At 41.0% G+C, this 19,668-nt stretch overlaps 1 protein-coding gene across 1 annotated transcript in view; it reads right to left on the reverse strand.

Moving 5' to 3' along the window:
• TEKT3 (tektin 3) overlaps positions 1 to 19,668 on the reverse strand; it is a 36,241-nt gene that overhangs the window by 3,606 nt on the left and 12,967 nt on the right. Inside the window, exons 3-6 of the mRNA XM_045824590.1 lie at positions 15,032 to 15,102; positions 11,347 to 11,490; positions 6,257 to 6,479; positions 2,608 to 2,762 (exon numbers count right to left, since the gene is read on the reverse strand). Coding sequence (XP_045680546.1) covers positions 2,608 to 2,762; positions 6,257 to 6,479; positions 11,347 to 11,490; positions 15,032 to 15,102 — 593 coding nt within the window. The remainder of the gene's footprint in view (positions 1 to 2,607; positions 2,763 to 6,256; positions 6,480 to 11,346; positions 11,491 to 15,031; positions 15,103 to 19,668) is intronic.

Consider the following 19,668-nt stretch of genomic DNA (forward strand, 5'->3'; position numbering starts at 1 on the left):
TTCAAATACAAATAAAGCTACCATAGTTTTAAAAATATATATCAAGATTATTTAAGTAACGCAGAGCCCAGCCTGGCCTGCCACCAAACATGCCAAGAATGTTTAGAATTACTTTTGAAAGAACCCATTTAGAAAATTTTAAATGAAAATAAAATTTTGAAATAAAAACAGCAATTTTTCTCAGTTCTCCTTCCCTTGAGTTTATGAGCTTATTTTTTCTTAATCTAGCTGGCCAAAGGGCTGCTTTCAGAATGATCAGTTAAAGAGGAAAAATACTCCCCTCACCCAATAATAATCCTAAATTCCACTATTGTTACCCTGGAACCATATTTTTGGCTATGGCCATATTTTAACAAGAAATCTTTATAGAAACAGAAGTAGGTTTTGTCCTAAAGTCAATGAAGGAGCAGAGGAAATAGACATACTACAAAGTCAACGGGAAGTAAAGGAAAGGCAACTTGTGTTTAGCTCCAAAGGAGAAAAAAGAGTAAAAATCATTCAGCTTTGCAGAAGCTGCTGTGAATGCCTCATTGTTTGATAATTCCAAAGTCAAATTAGACCACTACTCCAAACTCTTTTACAGAGCAACACTGGGTTTGTCTAATGGCAGTCTGACCCCTGTCTCTACTTGTGAAGACTCTGTAAAAATTTTCAGCAGTGTATGAAACTTCAGTTCAGCTTCCTCTAACCCTGTTTGCAGAAAGCCACTGTTGATGATCCAATCCTGATTGGCCAAAGGAGCGTGCATCCCTACTGGGCTCTTTTGAAGCACACAGACCCTCTGGACTGGTCATCGGGGACCCCAGTGAAGGGCAGCTTACCCTCAATGATGGGCTCTGTGGGAGGGGTTCTGGAGAACTCACTGTGAGAAATACAGAGCTTGCCAAACTCCTATGTGGCCATGGCCTAAGACGATAGCTCCTCTGGGAGAAGCATGCTTCTTAGCGCCTGACACAGACACTGTATCAAACCAAACATGCTGTATGTGTGATATGTTTTACAGTAACAATCTCCTCTGTGACCCTCAGTTTCATCCTTTGTGAGAGAGATGAGGACGCAGTATGTGCTTTGCGGACTCACCCCATATGGGCATCATGATCAGATGAGAGCAGACACATGACAGGGAATGGTGAAAACAGCACATCATGAGGATTGGGGAAGCAGAAGCCAATGGTTGGGTTGGTGGGAGAGCACTCTGCAGGGAGCTGGGCAGGGACTCAGGAGCAGCTCTCCTCCTCACCACCAGGCGCCACGTGGCCCAAGTCACTCAAGCCACTCCTGTCTCAGTTTCCTCATTTGTAAATGAAGATAAACAATGAAGTGAGGTGCTCAGGACAGTGGTCAGCACAGAATGAGCTCAATAGGTGGTGGCAGCAGTCATTATTACCTCTGCTACTATCTTTATTCTTATTTTCATCCTTGTTGGCCTCACAAAGATCACCCTTTCTTTTCCCTTCAGGAAATCCACACATGTTTCTTTGGTGGAGCTCAAACTCACTTCACCATTTGGATAAAGTCTGCATGCCAAGGGAATTCTATCGCAGGGCCAGGTAGCAAGACCAGTGCCTCCCACCCCCCAAGAACCAAGCCTGGTTTCCAGGGATGCCCCTGTTCCTCCAGTGGCCTTGCCTCTGCGAAGCAGCACTAATGACCCAGTAATGGCCATGATGAAGGCCAGAGAGGAAAGGCAGAAGTGGGCTCTGGAAAATGAGAAAGGAACCCAGAATTGGGAGCGGGGGAATGGGGGAACCTTGCCCAATTACTCACAAGCCCATCCTAAAAGGACTCTTCACAGTTAAAGTAATAATAAAATACATGTAGTGTTGAGTAGAGAGACCAGGTGTCAGACTCCTCCTGCCATGTGTGTGTGGGAGACGTGCTTGACGAAGACCAGTTGTTCTCAATTTCTGCTGAGAACAGAACAAACTGAAATGACCCTAAAAGACCATTAGGGCTTATAGGGGCATGAGGATGGTTTTAATGACAAGACAGATACATTAACTGCCATAAAAAGAGGCCAATGAGAGCAATGGATGAGAGCAGACAGACAGGGGTCAGTGGAATTGTAACTCAAGTCTCTTTCCTGACAAGTCTCTGGCACTGAGAAGTACACAGCAGGCCAGCACACTCCACCACTTATAAGATAGGTGTTCTGGAAACTCCAGAAGCCTCTAGGGAAGGGCAGAGGAAACCAAAATCCACCTTGGCTCCTTGAATGAGCCTAATGTTTATCACTTGTTTGTGTGTAATGTTGATGTCATTTCTTTTTAAAAAATTATGGCAGACTATACATAACAAAAATTACCGTCTCAATTATTTTTAAGTGTATACTTCAGTGGCATTAGGTGCATTTGCAATGTTGTGTATTCACCACCATCATCCATCTCAAGAATTGTTTATCATTGCAAACCAAAAAAAAAAAAACTCCATACCCGTTAGCCACTAACTTCCCACTATCAATACTTGTAAAGAATGCTCCTATATGGGGAGCACTACTGTGCACTTCCTTATCACTGGTATGTTGGCAGAGAGCTCTTTCCTGAAGAACACAGAGCCAGGCAGGCTGGTGGACTGTCCCGTCCTGCCCAGGGTGAGCCCTCTCCTCACCGTAACTGGGCCATGTCCCTGCAGAGCTCTAGGTTCGGTCTCCTGGTCCGCTCGTCCAGTCTGGTCTGAGCCACCTTCAGGAAGGCAGACTTGTCCCTGATGGCCTTCTTGATGGCTTCTATGGTCATTTCAGTCTGGAAAATCTCCTGCAGTGTCTGCATGGAGAGAAGCAGATGCCTGATGCTTTGGTGCTCTGCCACTTCCCACCTGCTCCCTTCCTCTTGCCTTCTCCAGTGGGGAGGTGGACTCACTGAGCACACCTGCTGCTTCACATCCCCATGCCTCCCCCATTCCACCCCCAGGGAGCCTCACTGCCCAGGAGAGCAGACTGCATGCACCTTCCAACTCCCAATTCAGGTAAATCAGATGGGGTAGGAGGGATTTACATGACAGATTGGCAAATGCTACAACTTCAGAGCTTTCCCCCCAGATCACCTGTTGTTAAATATTTACCAGCACATTGCTGTATGTCTCTGAGAAATGTGAGGCCCTGAGGTTGGAGTGCACTCACCCCTTAAGCTCTCCCTTCTCACTAACCTCACAGAGAGGGTTTCCAGCCTGTGGAGGATTTGTTTTGAAGCAAATCAAGGTCAAGCTTTAAGGAGTCTCACTTGAGAGGGAAGACCCCTGGCAATATGCAGGCCTGATTTTATGTTTTTCTTTAAGAGGCTTCCCCAAACTGCATGAACCTGGGCCTCTCCCTGATTCCTCCTCTGGGAGGTGAGCCCCTCCTCTATGCTCTGAAAACCCTTCCTTCTCCTGTGACCTTGACCTCTGCACTCCCATTTCTCCACCCCTCATCACTCTCCCTCTCCCCCTGCCCCTTTCCTTCAGCCTGGAGACACACCCAAGTGTCACCCAATTCCTTTAAAACTTTATGTCTTTACACAACTCACTCACCCAATTCCACCTGGATGCTTCCAGTTGGTGCTCTTTCCTCACGTTCACGGTCAAATAGGCTCAGCAGTGGCCTTGCTCACACCCTACACCTCATGGTGGCCTTTGTAGTAGGTCTCTGGCCCCAGTTTTCCTCATGAGACTGCTCTCAAAGCTGATGACAAGACCTCTCTGATGTCCCCCCTCTCTGAATCACTCACCTTGCTGAATTTCTCTGGCCAACTGCTGTCCTAATTACTTGCTTTTCTAACTATTGCTCCCCACTTCCGGTGCAGGGTATTGTTCCCAAACCACTCCTCTGCTCCATCCCTTACCCCTGCAGAGATCTCACAATGGTACAGATTTGGCACTGTGTAAGCCAGAATCTCTTACAACTGTCACACAAGCTTTGCCCACCCTCCTGCGCTCCAGATTGTCTCCAATTATCAGCTTTCAACAACCGTTCTACTGTTCCTATCACCAGGCCATGCTCCAGAGCTCCCTGTCTCTCACCGTTGGAAACAACTGCTTCTTCTGCTAAACAAGCAACATGTTATCTGTCACTCTAAGGGGTTCATTCTACACCTTGGAACTCATCATTTTCTACACACATGTCTTGTCGCACTCTAAGGTCCCACCTGGAAGGGTCAGTGTGTCATTCATGTGTGTGTCCCCGAAGCACCTACCTTGAATGTTGCTTTAATAAGCTGAATTCTATCCTCTTCTCCACCCCACCGCAAATTCATATCTTTGAGTCCTAGCCCCTAGTACCTCAGACTTTGGCTATATTTGGAGATATAACTAAGTTAAAATGCGGTTATTAGGCTAAGTCTAATCCGATGTGACTGGTATCCTTAAAAGAAGAGAAGATTAGGACAAAGACACATGAAGAGGGAGGACAGGGAAAAGATGACCATCTACAAAGCTGAGAGAGAGGCCAGAAGAAACCACCCCTACCAACACCTTGGTCTCAGACTTCTAGCCTCCAGACCGTGAGACAACGTATTCCTGCCTTTTAAGCCTCTCACTGTAGAAGTTTTATTTGGTAGCGCTAGCAAACAAATGCAGAAGTAAACAAAATTTTGTGGAACAAAGCAACTCCATCACATCTGAAAGGCCTTTACATGGCTTTTTACTGCCCAAAGGATACCTTTCCATAGCTATCCCCTATGGTCTGGCTCCAACCTACTGTTCCAAGCTTCTCTCCCAGAACACACAATACTATGCCACCCAAATGGGCCTCTTTACAAACCTGAACTAAACCCTTGATTGGCTTCCTCTGAGGCTCTGTTTCAGATGTTCACCTGTAATGTTCACTTCTTCCAAATCCCCAAAACACTTCTTGTATTTGCTATTTGGCAACCACAGTTTGTAATTTTTCTATTGTTATGAATTATTCATGACCTTTTATATGTATGAATTTTTTCTCTACAAATATAAGCTTTCTGGGAACAAAAACTATTCAGTTGGCCGAAAAGACTATTTAGTTTTTTTCTGTAAAATAAGACACATTTTTCATTTGTACCAATAACTTATATTGATTTGGATATTTTTATTATGTTGCTATCTCTGGCTATCGGCTTCTAGTGGGCAAAGGCCAGGGTGCTGCTAAACATCTTCCAATGCATAAGACAGCCCCACAGCAAAGGATTACTTGGCCCAAATGTCAATAGTACCAAGAAACTTTGCAAACCACTTTTGACAGATTCAATCAGTCCCAGCACCTTCTCCATACACTGCACAAATCTTTTTTTTTTTGCATTTCAGTTGCATTTTTACCTTTCTTGAAATAATAAAGCCAAAAATGTTGCATATTTTCTTCTGTCTTCAATATTAAAATGTCTGCACCAAAATTCACCAATTTTGATAAGTTTTTAAAAATGCACACTGATATGACAGTTCTCACACAGTATAACAACATTGTTTTGAATGAGGTTAAAGACAATTAAACGCTACTAGAACCATCATATGGAAAACACTAAATGACCTTTTTGGCCAACCTAATACGTGTTATGCTTTGTGCTGCCCTTCACAGGAAGTAGCACACTGTCTGACTCAATGAACATGTGCTGCCCACAGAAAGCACCATGCAAGGAAAGGTAAATTGTTCCATCCCGAGGTAACACGGTGCCCTCTTTTGGGTAGTATCATCTTTGAGTGACATGAATGACTTGTAAGGTTCTCTAAAAAAGGAGTGGCACACATGCAGCATAACCCACAGAAATAAGAAGAGCTTCTAGACTGATACTAAGTAGAAGAAAAGCTCCTTGATTATCTTGAAACATGAATTCTAATTGAATCCTTCATTTTACTGTCATTGTAAAACTCTTATTCTTAGAGCACTTAAAAAGTTCAATATCAGAGTTACTTTGAATTACCTAAGCTTCCAGTATTTGGTTTTTTATTCTAGGGTAAAAAAAAGTGCCTGAAATAATTTAGCAGAAGACATTCTTGACATGTGTTCTAATAATAAATATACTTCCTAGTTATGCTTTAATAATATTTTTGTTTCTGTTAAAAATACTAGGACACTTTATTACATAGTGCATCCTTTGTGTTCCCAAAACCAGTAGATTCCAATTTCAATTTGACACCTGGCTACTTTGCTAAAATAAATGGTGCACTTTGTACTGTTTTAATTTCTCTTAGTCTGTATGGCCAGGAGGCTGGGTGCCTTCTGGCATCTCTCCAGGAGTGGTGACAGATCTGTGGTCCCAGAGCCCCTGCCCTATCCATCCAGGTCAGCTAAGGGTACCACTGGTGCCTGACTTACCTTTGCTAAGTGAATCTGAATCTTATTTTTAGCATCTGCAGTCTCAGCAATGCGATTAGTGAAAGCCACGTTTACTTTGTTGAACTGATTCCACATCTCATTGGCAGTCACAACCAAGAGATTTTGAATGTCATCTCTTAGTTTGGCTGAGGCTGCTCGTTCACTCTGAGATCTAAGAATGTTGTCATCTGTAAATTTGGCCCAGGACTCAGGCACTGAGACCCTGGAAAAAGGAAGCAGAACCAGACAATGGTGATAATGATGAACTGGCCTAAATGATCTGTAAGCAATCATTCATCCTGTTCAAGAGAACCAAATCACTGATCTTGGTTTTCTTGCACACAGCATAAACATCAGAGAAAAGCTGATTTTAAATTTTTCTTCATTGCTCCTTATTTCACTGTTAATCAATTTTCGATAAACCCAAAGCATAAACTAACTCCTCCACCAACTTGAGGGGGAAGACGATTGATGAAGGGTAAGAGTGTGAAAGTGCATATAAATGTGTCACACTAACTTAATAAACCTATAAAAATATTCCACTGTAGAAATAATCAAAGAAGTAATGAAAACAACAACACACAAATAACCATTGTATTATAAAAGCAAAGAATGAAGAGAATAATGATTTGCAGGTGAGTATGTCTAGAGAAAGATTCTCTCATATTCTGCAGGTAGGAATTCTGAATTGGTCTGACCATATTGGAGGGTAAAAGGTCAACAAACACCAAGATCCTTTCAAATGTGTGTGACCCAGAAATGCCACTTCTAGAAATATTTTTATTGAGGTATAATTGACACCTAACATTATATTGGTTTTAAGTATACAACATATTGATTCGATATACAACATGGGACCTAAAACAAACCCCAGGATTATCTTCTGGAGGGTAGGCTTCTAGTAGTACAGGCTTCCTCTGCTAGCTGAGTGTTCTAGGAACTGATTTGTATCAGTGTACCAGCTGGTGTCATTGTGAGAGGCTGCTTTTGGCTTCAGTGATTTTGTTTTGAAGACTCTTTCAACATGTTTGTCCATTTCTTTTTTCTTTTTTAAATTTATTATTTATTTATTTAATATATTTTATTGATCATGGTAATACAGTTGTCCCATCTTTCCCTCTTTATTCCCCTCTTTCCTGCACACCCCATCCTACCCACATTCCCTCTACCTTTTAGTTTATTTTCATGGGTCATACATATAACTTCTTTGGCTTCTACATTTCTTATACTATTCTAACTTCCCCCTGTCTATTTTCTACCTACCATTTAGGAGGTAGAAAACCTGTACCTTTTCCCCTTTTCTCCCCCTCCAGCTCCCCCACTAATAACCCTCCATGTGATCTCCATTTCTCTGATTCTATTCCTGTTCTAGTGTTTACTCAGTTTGGTTCTTTTGTTTGTTTTCTTTTTTAGGTTTGGTTGTTGATAGTTGTGAGTTTGTTGCCATTTTACCTTTGATATTTTTTATCTTCTTTTTGTTAAATAACTACCTTTAACATTTCGTATGATAAGGGCTTGGTGATGATGAACTCCTCTAACTTGACCTTACCTGGGAAGCACTTCATCTGCCCTTCCATTCTAAATGAAAGCTTTGCTGGATAGAGTAATCTTGGATACAGGTCCGTGCCTTTCATGACTTGGAATGCTTCTTCCTAGTCCCTTCTTGCCTGCGAGGTTTCTTTTGAGAAATCAACTGACAGTCCTGATGGGAACTCCTTCATAGGTAACTCTCTCCTTTTCTCTTGCTGCTTTTAAGATTGTCTCCTTATCTTTAATCTTGGGTAATGTAATTATGGTGTGCCTTACTGTGTTCCTCCTTGGGTCCAACATCTTTGGGACTCTCTGAACTTCCTGGACTTCCTGGAATTCTATTTCCTTTTCCAGATTGGGAAAGTTCTCCTTCATTATTTGTTCAAATAAGTTTTCAATTTCTTGCTGTTGTTCTTCTCCTGGCACCCCCATGATTCACATGTTGGAGCATTTATAGTTGTCTTGGAGGTTCCTAAGCCTCTCCTCATATTTTTGAATTCTTGTTTCTGCATTCTGTTCTGGTTGAATGTTTCTTTCTTCCTTCTGCTCCAAACCATTGATTTGAGTCCTGATTTCCTTCCCATCACTATTGGTTCCCTGTTTATTTTCCTTTATTTTACTTTTTATAGGCTTCATTTTAACTCTGTTTTATGACCATACTCAACCAACTCTATGAGCAACCTGATTACCAGTGTTTTGAACTGTGCTACTGATAGGTTGGCTATCTCTTCATTGCTCAGTTGTATTTTTTTCTGGAGCTTTGATCTGTTCTCTCATTTGGGCCATTTCTTTTGTCTTGGTGTGCCTGTTACATAGTAAGGGGCAGAGCCTTAGGTATTCACCAGGGCGGGCCAATCCACATTGCTGCATTGTGGTGCTGTGTGTGGGGGAAGGGGTCAGAGAGGGAACAATGCCACTTGTTCAGCTCTCTGTCAGCTTTCTGTCACTCTTGCCACTACCTGCAAACAAATTGGGCCCTTCTGGTGCTGATTCCCAGGTGAGTGGGTTTGTGTATGTTCTAGGACCCTGTGTGTCTCTCCAACAAACTCTCTCATGAGGCCAGGAGTTTCTCACACCACCTCAATCCCCATAAGTTTTTTCAGTCAGAGGTTTTGAGGCTTTATTTCCCTGTGCTGGAACCCTAGGTTGTGACGTCTGTCTCACTCCTCAGTTGTTCCACCCACAAATGTGGAACCACCTGCTCTGCCAGCCACCACCTTACCATGAGTCCTCTCCACCCAGCTGCCATATCTGCCCCTCCTACTAGTCTGGATGAATATCTCTCCTTTAACTTCTTGGTTGTTGGACTTCCATACAGCTTGATTTTTTTTGTCAGTTCTGGTTGTTTTTTTGTTTTTAAATTCATTGTTTTCCTTCTTTTGGTTGTGTGACAAGGCACAGTGTATCTACCTATGCCTCCATCTTGGCCAGAAGTCTGTCCATTTCTTGATGGGCGATTAACAAGAACACCTGCCCACACCATGCTGAGTGATCAGCGGCTTTTGACCAAAAATGGCATGACCCCCATGCCCCACCCTCCTTATTCACCCAATCTCACCCTGAGCTACTTCTTTTTGGTCTTTTCCTTGATGGAAAAAGTCCTCAAAGGGAAATGTTTTGCCGATATGAAAGAAGTGAAACAAAAAACGGCAGAAGCACTAAAAGATATCAAAATCCATGAGTTCAAAAACTGTTTTCAGCAGTGAAAAAAACATCTTGATAGGTGTATCACCTCAAATGGAGAATACTTTGAAGGTGACTAAAGTTTAAACAAGTAAGAATAAATACACAATTTTTTATAAATAAGTTCTGGTTTTTGGGGGGCCTCACCTTGTATGTATATATTTCAAAGTGATTACCACAATAAGTCTAGTTAACATCCATCACCACCATCACCATAATTACAAATTTTTTCCTTGTGATGAGAGTTTTAAGATCTACACTCTTAGCAATGTTCAGATATACAATACAGTATCAACTATAGTCACTCTGTTGTGCATGACGTCCTCAGCACTAAAAATACCACAGGAACACTTCATGAGTTTCTGCATCATCCTCGCATAGGGGCCATGCTAACTGTCTGCTGTTTCAATGTTAATGTGTGTGCCAATGAAGCAAACACTACAAAGATTTACCCTAAGGAAATGAGGATCCCAAAGATGTGTATGTGAGGATAGTCATTCTCAGCAATATTTATGCCAATCCCTGAAACACTGGAAACAGCCTAAATGCCCAAAGTAAAATTGAGTAAATCATGGTACATTTTAAAAAGTAATCCATATGGCATGCAAACTGATGTTGCAGAAGAATATTTCCACAATATTTTGGATATATCATGAAGTGAAAAATCAGACATACTATGCAAACAGCATGCATGAAATACCATTATTTAAAAACATAAATCAATATCTACATGTGTGAAAAGGTACTTGAAGCACTAATGGTTAATTGTTAACATTGGCATCTCTGAGTGGTAGGCTTATGGGTGACATTTATTTACTTGCTGGTGCAATAGGATATTAAGCAAGACTCTTACTGTTGGCTAGAGGTTTTAGCTCAGGCCCTGATGACCCAAAATAACACCTACAGAGTCCATACCCTGTCATTCTATAAGCACTGGCTAAGAATTCATGGTGGAAATAGAGGAGGCCCTTTACGGAGGGCTAAGTGGTCAGAGTACATGGTTCCACCCCAGTCTAACTTGTCCTTGAAAGGAGCAGAGGAAGATACTTCCTACTCATCTAAAGCCAGATGAGAGGTATTGATTGCATGTGGACCACTTATGACATGTAGTGTCTGAATCTGATTCACACCTGCAGAATCTAAAAGTCAACACTGGTCTATCTGTTGCTCCCGCTACAGGAGTGCTAAGAGAAGAGACTGCTTAAGGGGTGATCAGCTCCAGAGGAGAGAATCCATTTGAGGTTCATGTTACAAAGGGAAGGGACCATGAATCTGGGAAAGAGCACAAGGGAGCTTTTGGGGAGGTAAAAATATTCTTTATCTTAACTGTGGTCACAGTTCCATAGGCACAGAAATTTGTCAAGTTTTATAAAAATATATACTCTCACTGAATGTATTTATTATAGGTGAAATTCCCCTCAATCAAGTAGGTTATTTTAAAAGGGAATGACTATAAAAGACCATGAACCCAAGATTGCATGGAAGTGCCTGGCAAATACCCCCAACCAGGAAGGTATAACCATTAGTGGTAATAAAACTGGTAAGTACACCAGTGAGTCCAGGGCATCAGACACAGGCAACACTTTTCTTTATGCTTGTCTGTGTTTTCTTGGTTTTCTACATCAAGCAGCTGCTACTTCCATAGGTAGAAATGTGAATAACAGGTATTCTTTTCCAAAAGAATGCAGGATGCAAGTCTCAAGGCCTGACTGCAGAACACTTCAAGCTTACTAAGACTAGTTCAAAGTGGGTGTGTCTGTTACCTTTCCACATCTACCCATGTCTTCTGTTTTAACCTATAGGTTGCATCATGTTGAAAGAAGGGAGAACAAATTAAATAACATCACAATCATACAAGAGGTGTGTGCCTGACTTACGTCGCATCGACTCTCTCCACTCCGCAAAAGTAACTGATGCCATCCGATGTGTTTCGCAGATGGTGGCATTTGTCATCAATTTGGTAAGCCCTCTGTTTATCACCCAGGTCCTTCTCCAGCTCATGCTGTGCCGCTCTGTTCGCTCTGTAACACAGAGGGAGGGAATGGAGCTCCAAATGTGGACCACAGGTTCATAAGAGGAAGAGTAATTGCTCTTCTGTGTGGGACCCACCTATTACTGCTCTTTGGTCTCTCCTCCTTCACACAATGTCCAACCTTTCCACTGAAAGGAGCCTGCCCCAGAGATATACACACATGTGAGTGATGAGACCCCTGCCCAAAATGCCCCTTCCACATGGTGGAGAGAAGAGGTGTAGGTAAACAGGACAGCAGCTCCTCTTCCTAAAACACCAATTGTTCTAGATAGGACACTGGTTTAATGTAAGCTGTCCACATCTGTGCCTCCCTTTCCATCTTCTTTTCCCACTTCTACATCCTAATCCCTTTGTCCTCCATTCTTGAACAAGAAGTTATAAGCATGTATAGCCTGGCTTCTCTCTGTCTATAGGTGGCCTCAGTTTGTAGTCATGCAAAGTCAAGAAGTTGTCTAGGAGATAGAAGCCACAAGTCAAGATTAGCATCCAGAGCAGGAATCAGACTGTTTAAAAAAAATCAGGAATGGATGGACACCAGGCCACCCTCCTGAGCTGTGAGATGCATGACGTATCCTGCCCTGTCAAGCAGGAAGGAGGCCTGGCAGCTCCCTACCAAAAAGACATGCCTGGAGCATGGGTATCGGGGAAACGTGAGCCATATCTTCACTCATGAAGGAATTAATTCAACAAATAATAATTGGGTGCCTACTACACACCAGAAAATTCCAGAAGCCTGGAATGTGACAAAGTGAACATCTCTTTCCTGAAGAAGTGTGCATCTTAACTGGGAGAACACAGGCAATACTCATAAAGAATAAGCAAATCATGTAGTCTGTTAGCAGGACATTGCAAAAAACAAAGCAGGAAAAGGGGACCAGGAGTGTGAGTGATGATTTCAAATAGTGTGCGTGATGACAGTTGAGTGGGACTCCTTGGGAAGGCCATGTTGGAGCAAAGGCTTGGTGGAGGAGAACGGGATCATGCAGAGCCTTGATGGACATTGAGAGGCATTGGGTTTTCCTTCTGGTGAAGTGAGAGGTGACTGACTCACAATTCAGAGCATCATTCTGGTGCTGGGTTGAAAACAGACTAAAGGGGGCAGGGAGGCCCATGAGCAGACAGGTGCAGTTATGCAGGTGAGGATGGAAGGGGCTTGGACTGAGGGGTGGCAGTGAAGGAGGTGAGAAGTGCTTAGATCCTGAATATGTTTTAAAGATGGACCCAAGAGAATCTCCAGGCAGATTGGACATCCATGAGAAAGAAAAAAAAAGCTGAAGGTCAGTAACTGGAGTAGCAGAATTCTCTCAACTAAGGTGGGCTAGGCTGTGGGTGAGTTGACTGGGGAACAGGACAGAAGTTCAGCTGACATACTGAGCTTGAGTGTCCATTAAATATCCAAGTGGAGGTAACAAGCAGGTTGTTGGAATTTGGGAGAAAGTTCTAGGCTAGTAATACAATTTTGGGAGTCATTAGCACTTAGATAGTATTTGCAAAAGCAGACATCTGGATGATCTTAATCATTTCTGTATTCCCTGAACCCAAAAATTGTCTCAGCATGGAGGAGCCACTCAATAAAGGCTGCACTGAACTGAATAGACTAATTCTAGCTGAAGCTTCCCTTTAACTGAGCCTCTGCCCTTGGGTAAGTCACTTGACCTGGCAGATCTCTTTAATATTATTATTTGTGAAGTGGAAATGAGGGTAGCAGCATACAGGTCATCTGCATTTTGTGAATTCTAAAACAGTACACATGTGCTAAGGATGAAAGGTAACAACGTTTCTTCCCCTTGCTATGCCTCCGTTCTGCCTCTTACTTCAAGGTATTGGTTGAGACTCAAGAATTAGAAGGCTTTTCTCATTTGTTGTCTGAGACCAAGATGCCCCATAGGTTTCCTTTCCTGGTCCCTCCAGCCCACCCTCAGAATCTCCTAAGGACAATCTAGAGGCAGCAGCACCCCACCAACCTACTTTATAGCCCAAGATGGGAACATCTTGGCTACCATGTTGATGCCTAAGGAGATACCATTTTCAGCTAAGATCCAAACTAAGTGCTTCTTCTAAGGCAAGTGGAGTTGAAAAACCCTCCTGCCATGACCTTGGCTGGACCAAGCCCAGTCACCGCATTAGGGATTCAGGCCCCCACACATCCTGAGGAAGCCACCCCAGGAAATGAGGTGGGCATTTTGCCCACAGTGTACTAAAGGAAAGCCAAGCTCTTTAAAGGCTCACAACCAGAGTCCAAACAAGAGCACATGCAAAAGCAGGACTGTCTGCAAAGGCCTGTACTAGGGCCAGCTCTGAGACTATGTGTAATGGGGACCGAGAGGAAAATGTGGCTGTTCTAGGGTCAAGCCATCCAGGCCAAGAAGAGCAAAGGACCCAGAGATGGGCAGCAGGTCTTAGATTATGAAAGAAGGTGAGGGTCAGGAACTGGACCAGAAGAAAACAGAACAGAAACAATTCTTTGAATCACACTAAACTGTGTTTCTGAAATTCCTAGGGAGCAGAAACCAGATATTAATATTGGAACTATACTGCCCTGTATTTATAGCTTAAGTAAGTTTCAGTTAAACATACCATGAGCAGTGAGTCATCCTTACTTAATCTTTTACCTATTGTCATAAATTTCTGAATTAAAGAGTCTTTCAAATCAGAGTTCAAGAGATATCTCAGGCATCTAAACTTCACCCACCAATATAGCATCAATCTTGATAGGTAGGGTGGGCAAACTAAGGAAGAAGTCACAACACCTTTAAAATGCTTATTATTTTGGATATATTACACATAATCCTTGATAACATTAGTATAAGCAGAATCATTGTTTCCTTTGTGTGACATCAACATGACTTCTTCCCTTGGCCGTAACTGAATGAACATTGATCTTCTATTCATGTCAGGCAGCAGCCCCAGCCATACTTCTCCTAGTTGACAGCTATTATCACTACTCAAGACCTCACTTTGATTATTCCTCCCCTTGCTCCAGTCTCCTGGATCTACTAGTGCTGAGAAAGGAGGAATGTGTATTCTTTTAGAGAATAAGGTGGGTAGGCAATTATGATGCAATAGATGCAATGAATGTTGAGATGGTGTGACCAGAGCAGGAATGTGCATGGACCAGGATGTGCTGGGAAATCAAGGAAGGCTGAGTCCTTAAGCAGATATGGAAAACAAACATAAAAGTGAAGCCCAATTTCTTACTCTTCTAACTCTTGGGATGGACATACACAAGTCAATCTCTTATTGAAGAAATAAGTTTTTGGAGTTAAAAGAAATCTTAGTCATCCTGTAAGTTAGGGCAGAAATCCTTCCCATGGCATCTCAGATTATGTTTTTAAGTAAAAATTTAAAGCAAGCACTTTGAGTACTCATCTTACCTCCAAATAAAAATGTATGTACATGTATGTGTGTATTCGTGTATCCATATATAAGACATTCTTATAAAAGAAGCTGAGAGGAATCTAAGTGGGAGGCAGAACACAAGCAGAGTTTTGTGGTAGACTTTATGTTGTATGGAGAGGTAAAGCACTTACGCAAGCTGGGCGATGGCCTTATCCAAATGTAGCTTCATCCTTTGTTGACAACACAAAATAATATCAACTTCCTACTTGATTGAAAAAAACACACATTAATGTTTTCGTTATCAAGTATGGCATTCAAAGTCAACAATGTAACAAAACATCAATGAAGGAAAACTCTCTGGGAAGACTGTGAAGGAAAATAAATAAACAACTTTACATCCACTTTTCCACATGTATGCCCCCAAAATACTGCAATCTAAATAATAGATTGAGATTCACTCTTTATAGGACTATAGGGAAATTATATTGTGGAACAAGTTGGGGCAGGGGTGAAATTTTAGTGTTTTTTAAAACATTTTTATGTCAGATTCTAAACAAAAAAACAAAATTCTGGTGATGTGCAAGGTTGAATATTAACTATTCTTCCATGATAAAGTATCAGGGAGGGAAAAGGGCAGCCAAATAGGGGCTTCTCTCTGGCAGTGCACATAACCTCCAACACACTCAGCTTTTTGGTCTGAATGGAGGCTGTCTTCCCCTTGCCCTCGGTCCTACCTGAGCTGTGCAGCCCAGCTCCTAGATTTGTACAAGTACCTTCGCTCGCCCCGTGGCTCCACTTGGCCACATGTGTGTTGATGCTGGTATGAAGAATACACTACATATAACATGTGTAGTACCAGAGTTTTTAAAATAAACATTTACTTTCCTCTGAAATTCATGTTTACATTAGAAGATCCAGGAATTAAAAAATAGTACCAAGAAGACATTCAAAAAGTGCACAAAATTGTTACCACTTTTTCAAATGGAAAGTGATCACACTGTACATAGTTATGTGATTTGCTTTTTAATTTTAAACTTGAATATTTTCCCATGACACTAAACAATGCTGTGATGAACAACTCAATAACTATTTAGACATCACCAAAGGGTCTGCCTTTATTCAAGGTTTTGACAACTGCAGCGAAACTGCCCTTCAGACAAGTTGTGCCTATTTACAACAATAAGTGAGTGTGCATTTTCTTGCCTTGCACACCAAGTAGCCATTGTGACTCCTCTCAATCTCTGCCAATGTGATAGAACCCCTAAAAGCACACTTGCTAGAATTTATGGATCAATATTGTAAGTATTTGTTCATTATTTGATTTTCTCCTTTTGTGAACTACCTGTTCATATGTTTGTCCACTTTTTCTGCTGTTTTTTAAATTAATGTATGTGTTCTTATATTTAAAAGTCAATCCTTTCCCATTACATGTGTCATATATGTTATATTTGTGGTTTTTACTTTTACAATTTGGCCCTTGCCTTTATATTTCCTGCATGGTGTGTTTGATATGTAGACATTTATGATTTCTATGAAGTTAAACTATCAAATAATTAGATAGCCCCCTTTGGTTTCTGCTTTTGTTAACTTGATTATAAAGTCATTCATTCCAATATTAATTATTAATCAACTTTATGGCCTTATCTTTTATCATCTAATTTTTAACATAAAAATACTGAATACACCTAGAGTTATTTCAGGGATTACTGGCTGATTCTTCAACACTCTGACTTCATGAAGTAATGAAAAGCTAAATTTGTTACCAAGGTTCCCCTGCCCTTATGGATAGCGAAGATTACTCACAGGTCTCATAGTAGGTTGTGCATCAGTCTGAGTTTTTAGTGTTGTTCAGTCTTCATCTTCATGGCTTACGTGTGTGTGTGAAGCTATTTCACTGAGGTGTTGGTAAAAGATACACGAAGTAACGCTTAAAAAACACCACTTAAAAATCCTAAATCCTAGTAAGCTTTTATAATATGTGTACACAACACACATAGTGGACATTCTTGGGAATTTTAGTGAAATAAAATACATTTAATGAAATTCTTATTTATTTATTTATTTATTTATTTTTAATTGTTGCTCAAATACAGTTTTCTCCTTTTTACTTCCAATCCAGTCCCCCCCTCCCACCCTCCCCACTTCCCTCCCATTACCACCCTCCCCTTAGTCTATGACCATGTGTCCTTTAAGTTTGTTCCTGTGAACCCTTCCCGCTGTCCCCTTAAATTCCCTCTTCTCTCCCCTCCGGTCACCATCAGCCTGTCCTCTATTTCAGTGTCTTTGGTTATATTTTGCTTGTTTCTTTGTTTTGTTATTTAGGTTCCTGTTAAAGGTGAGATCATATAATATTTGTCTTTCACTGCCTGGCTTGTTTCGCTTAGCATAATGTTTTCCAGCTCCATCCACGCTGTTGCAAAGGGTAGGGGCTCCTTCTATCTTTCTGCTGCATAGAATTCCATTGTGTAAATGTACCATAGTTTTTTGATCCATTCGTTTACTGATGGGCACCTAGGTTGCTTCCAGCACTAGGCTATTGTAAATTGTGCTGCTATGAACATTGGGGTGCATAGGTTCTTTTGGGTTGGTGTTTCAGAGTTCTTAGGATATAATCCTAGCAGTGGAATTGCTGGGTCAAAAGGCAGATCTATTTTTAGTTTTCTGAGAAAATTCCACACTGTTTTCCATAGTGGTTGTACCAATCTGCAATCCCACCAACAGTGCTCTAGGGTTTCCTTTTCTCCACAACCTCTCCAACACTTGTTGTTTGTGGATTTGTTTATGATGGCCATTCTGACTGCTGTGAAGCGGTATCTCACTGTGGCTTTAATTTGCATCTCTCTGATAGCTAGCGATATTGAACATCTTTTCATCTGTCTCTGGATCCTCTGTATGTCCTCCTTGGAGAAGTGTCTGTTCAAGTCCTTTGCCCATTTTTTAATTGGGTTGCTCCTCTTCTTAGAGTAGAATTGTGTACGTTCTTTGTATATTTTGGATATTAAACCCTTGTCTGAGATATCATTGGCAAATATGTTTTCCCATACAGTTGGTTCTCTTTTTATTTTAATACTGTTTTCTTTAGCTGTGCAGAAGCATTTTATTTTGATGAAATCCCATTTGTTTATTCTTTCCTTTATGTCCCTTGCTCTAGGGGACATATCAGTAAAAATGTTGCTGCATGAAATATCTGAGCTTTTCCTGCCTATGTTCTCCTCTAGGACTTTAATGGTGTCATGGCTTATATTTAAATCTTTTATCTACCTTGAATTTATTTTTGTGTATGGTATAAGTTGGTGCTCAAGTTTCATTTTTTTGCATGTAACTGTCCAGTTCTCCCAAGACCATTTGTTGAAGAGGCTATTTTTACTCCATTTTATGCTTCTCCCCCCTTTGTCAAATATTAATTGACCTTAGAGACTTGGGTTTAATTCTGGGCTCTCTGTCTGTTCCATTGTCCATGTGCCTGTTTTTATGTTAGTACCAGGCTGTTTTGATTGGCTTTGTAATAGTGTGGTATCAGGTATTGTGATCCCTCCTACTTTACTCTTCTTTCTCAAAATTGCACCAGCTATTTGGGGTCATTTAAGGTTCCATATAAATTTTTGAAGTGTTTATTCTATGTCTGTGAAATATGCTATTGGCACTTTAATAGGTATTGCATTGAATCTGTATATTGCTTTGGGTAGTATGGACATTTTGGTGATGTTAATTCTTCCGACCCATGAACATAGTATATGTATCCATTTGTTTGTGTCTTCCTTGATTTCTTTCTTCAGTGTTGTGTAGTTTTCTGAATACAGGTGTTTTACCTCCTTGGTTAGGTCTATTCCTAGGTTTTGTTTTTTTTGTTTGTTTTTTTTTTGCTGTATCAAATGGGATTTTTTTCTTGATTTCTGCTTCTGCTGTTTCATTGTTGGCATACAAAAATACCTTTGATTTCTGGATATTGACTTTGTATCCCACTGTTCTGCCAAATTCATTTATTAGGTCGAGCAGTTTTTTGGCCAAGTTATAGGATTTTCTACGTATACTATCATGTCATCTGCAAACAATGACAGTTTTATTTCCTCCTTTCTGATTTGGATACCTTTTTTTTCCCCTTTTCTTGTCTGATTGCTGTGGCTAAAACTTCCAATACTATATTGAATAGAAGTGGTGAAAGTGGACAGCCTTGTCTTGTTCCTGATCTTAGTGGAAAAGATTTTAGTTTTTGCCCATTGAGTATGATGTTGGCTGTAGGTCTCTCATATATGGCCTTTATTATGTTGAGGAATGCTCCCTCTATTCCCACTTTGCTGAGTGTTTTTATCATAAATGTAAGCTGTACCTTATCAAATGCTTTTTTTACATCTATTGATATGATCATGTGATATTTGTCTTTGCTTTTGTTTATGTGATTTATTACATTTACTGATTTGTGAATATTGTACCATCCTTGCATCCTGGGATAAATCCCACTTGGCCATGGTGTATGATCTTTTTAATGTATTGTTGGATGCAGTTTGCCAATATTTTGTTGAGGATTTTAGCGCCTATGTTCATCAGCGATATTGGTCTGAAGTTTTCTTTCTTTTTTGTGTCTTTATCTGGTTTTGGGATTAGGATGATGCTGGCTTCATAAAAAGAGTTTGGGTGTCTTCCATCATTTTGGATTTTTTGGAATCATCTGTGAAGAATAGGAGTTAGCTCTTCCTTAAATGCTTTGTAGAATTCTCCTGTGAAACCATCTGGTCCAGGGCTTTTGTGTTGGGAGTTTGTTGATTATTGCTTCAATTTCATCTGCTGTTATTGGTCTCTTCAGGTTTATTGCTTCTTCTTCACTGAATTT

The sequence above is a fragment of the Phyllostomus hastatus genome, unplaced genomic scaffold (genome assembly GCF_019186645.2).
Source record: "Phyllostomus hastatus isolate PE091 unplaced genomic scaffold, TTU_PhHast_1.1 phas_scaffold_55, whole genome shotgun sequence".
NCBI lineage: Eukaryota > Metazoa > Chordata > Mammalia > Chiroptera > Phyllostomidae > Phyllostomus > Phyllostomus hastatus.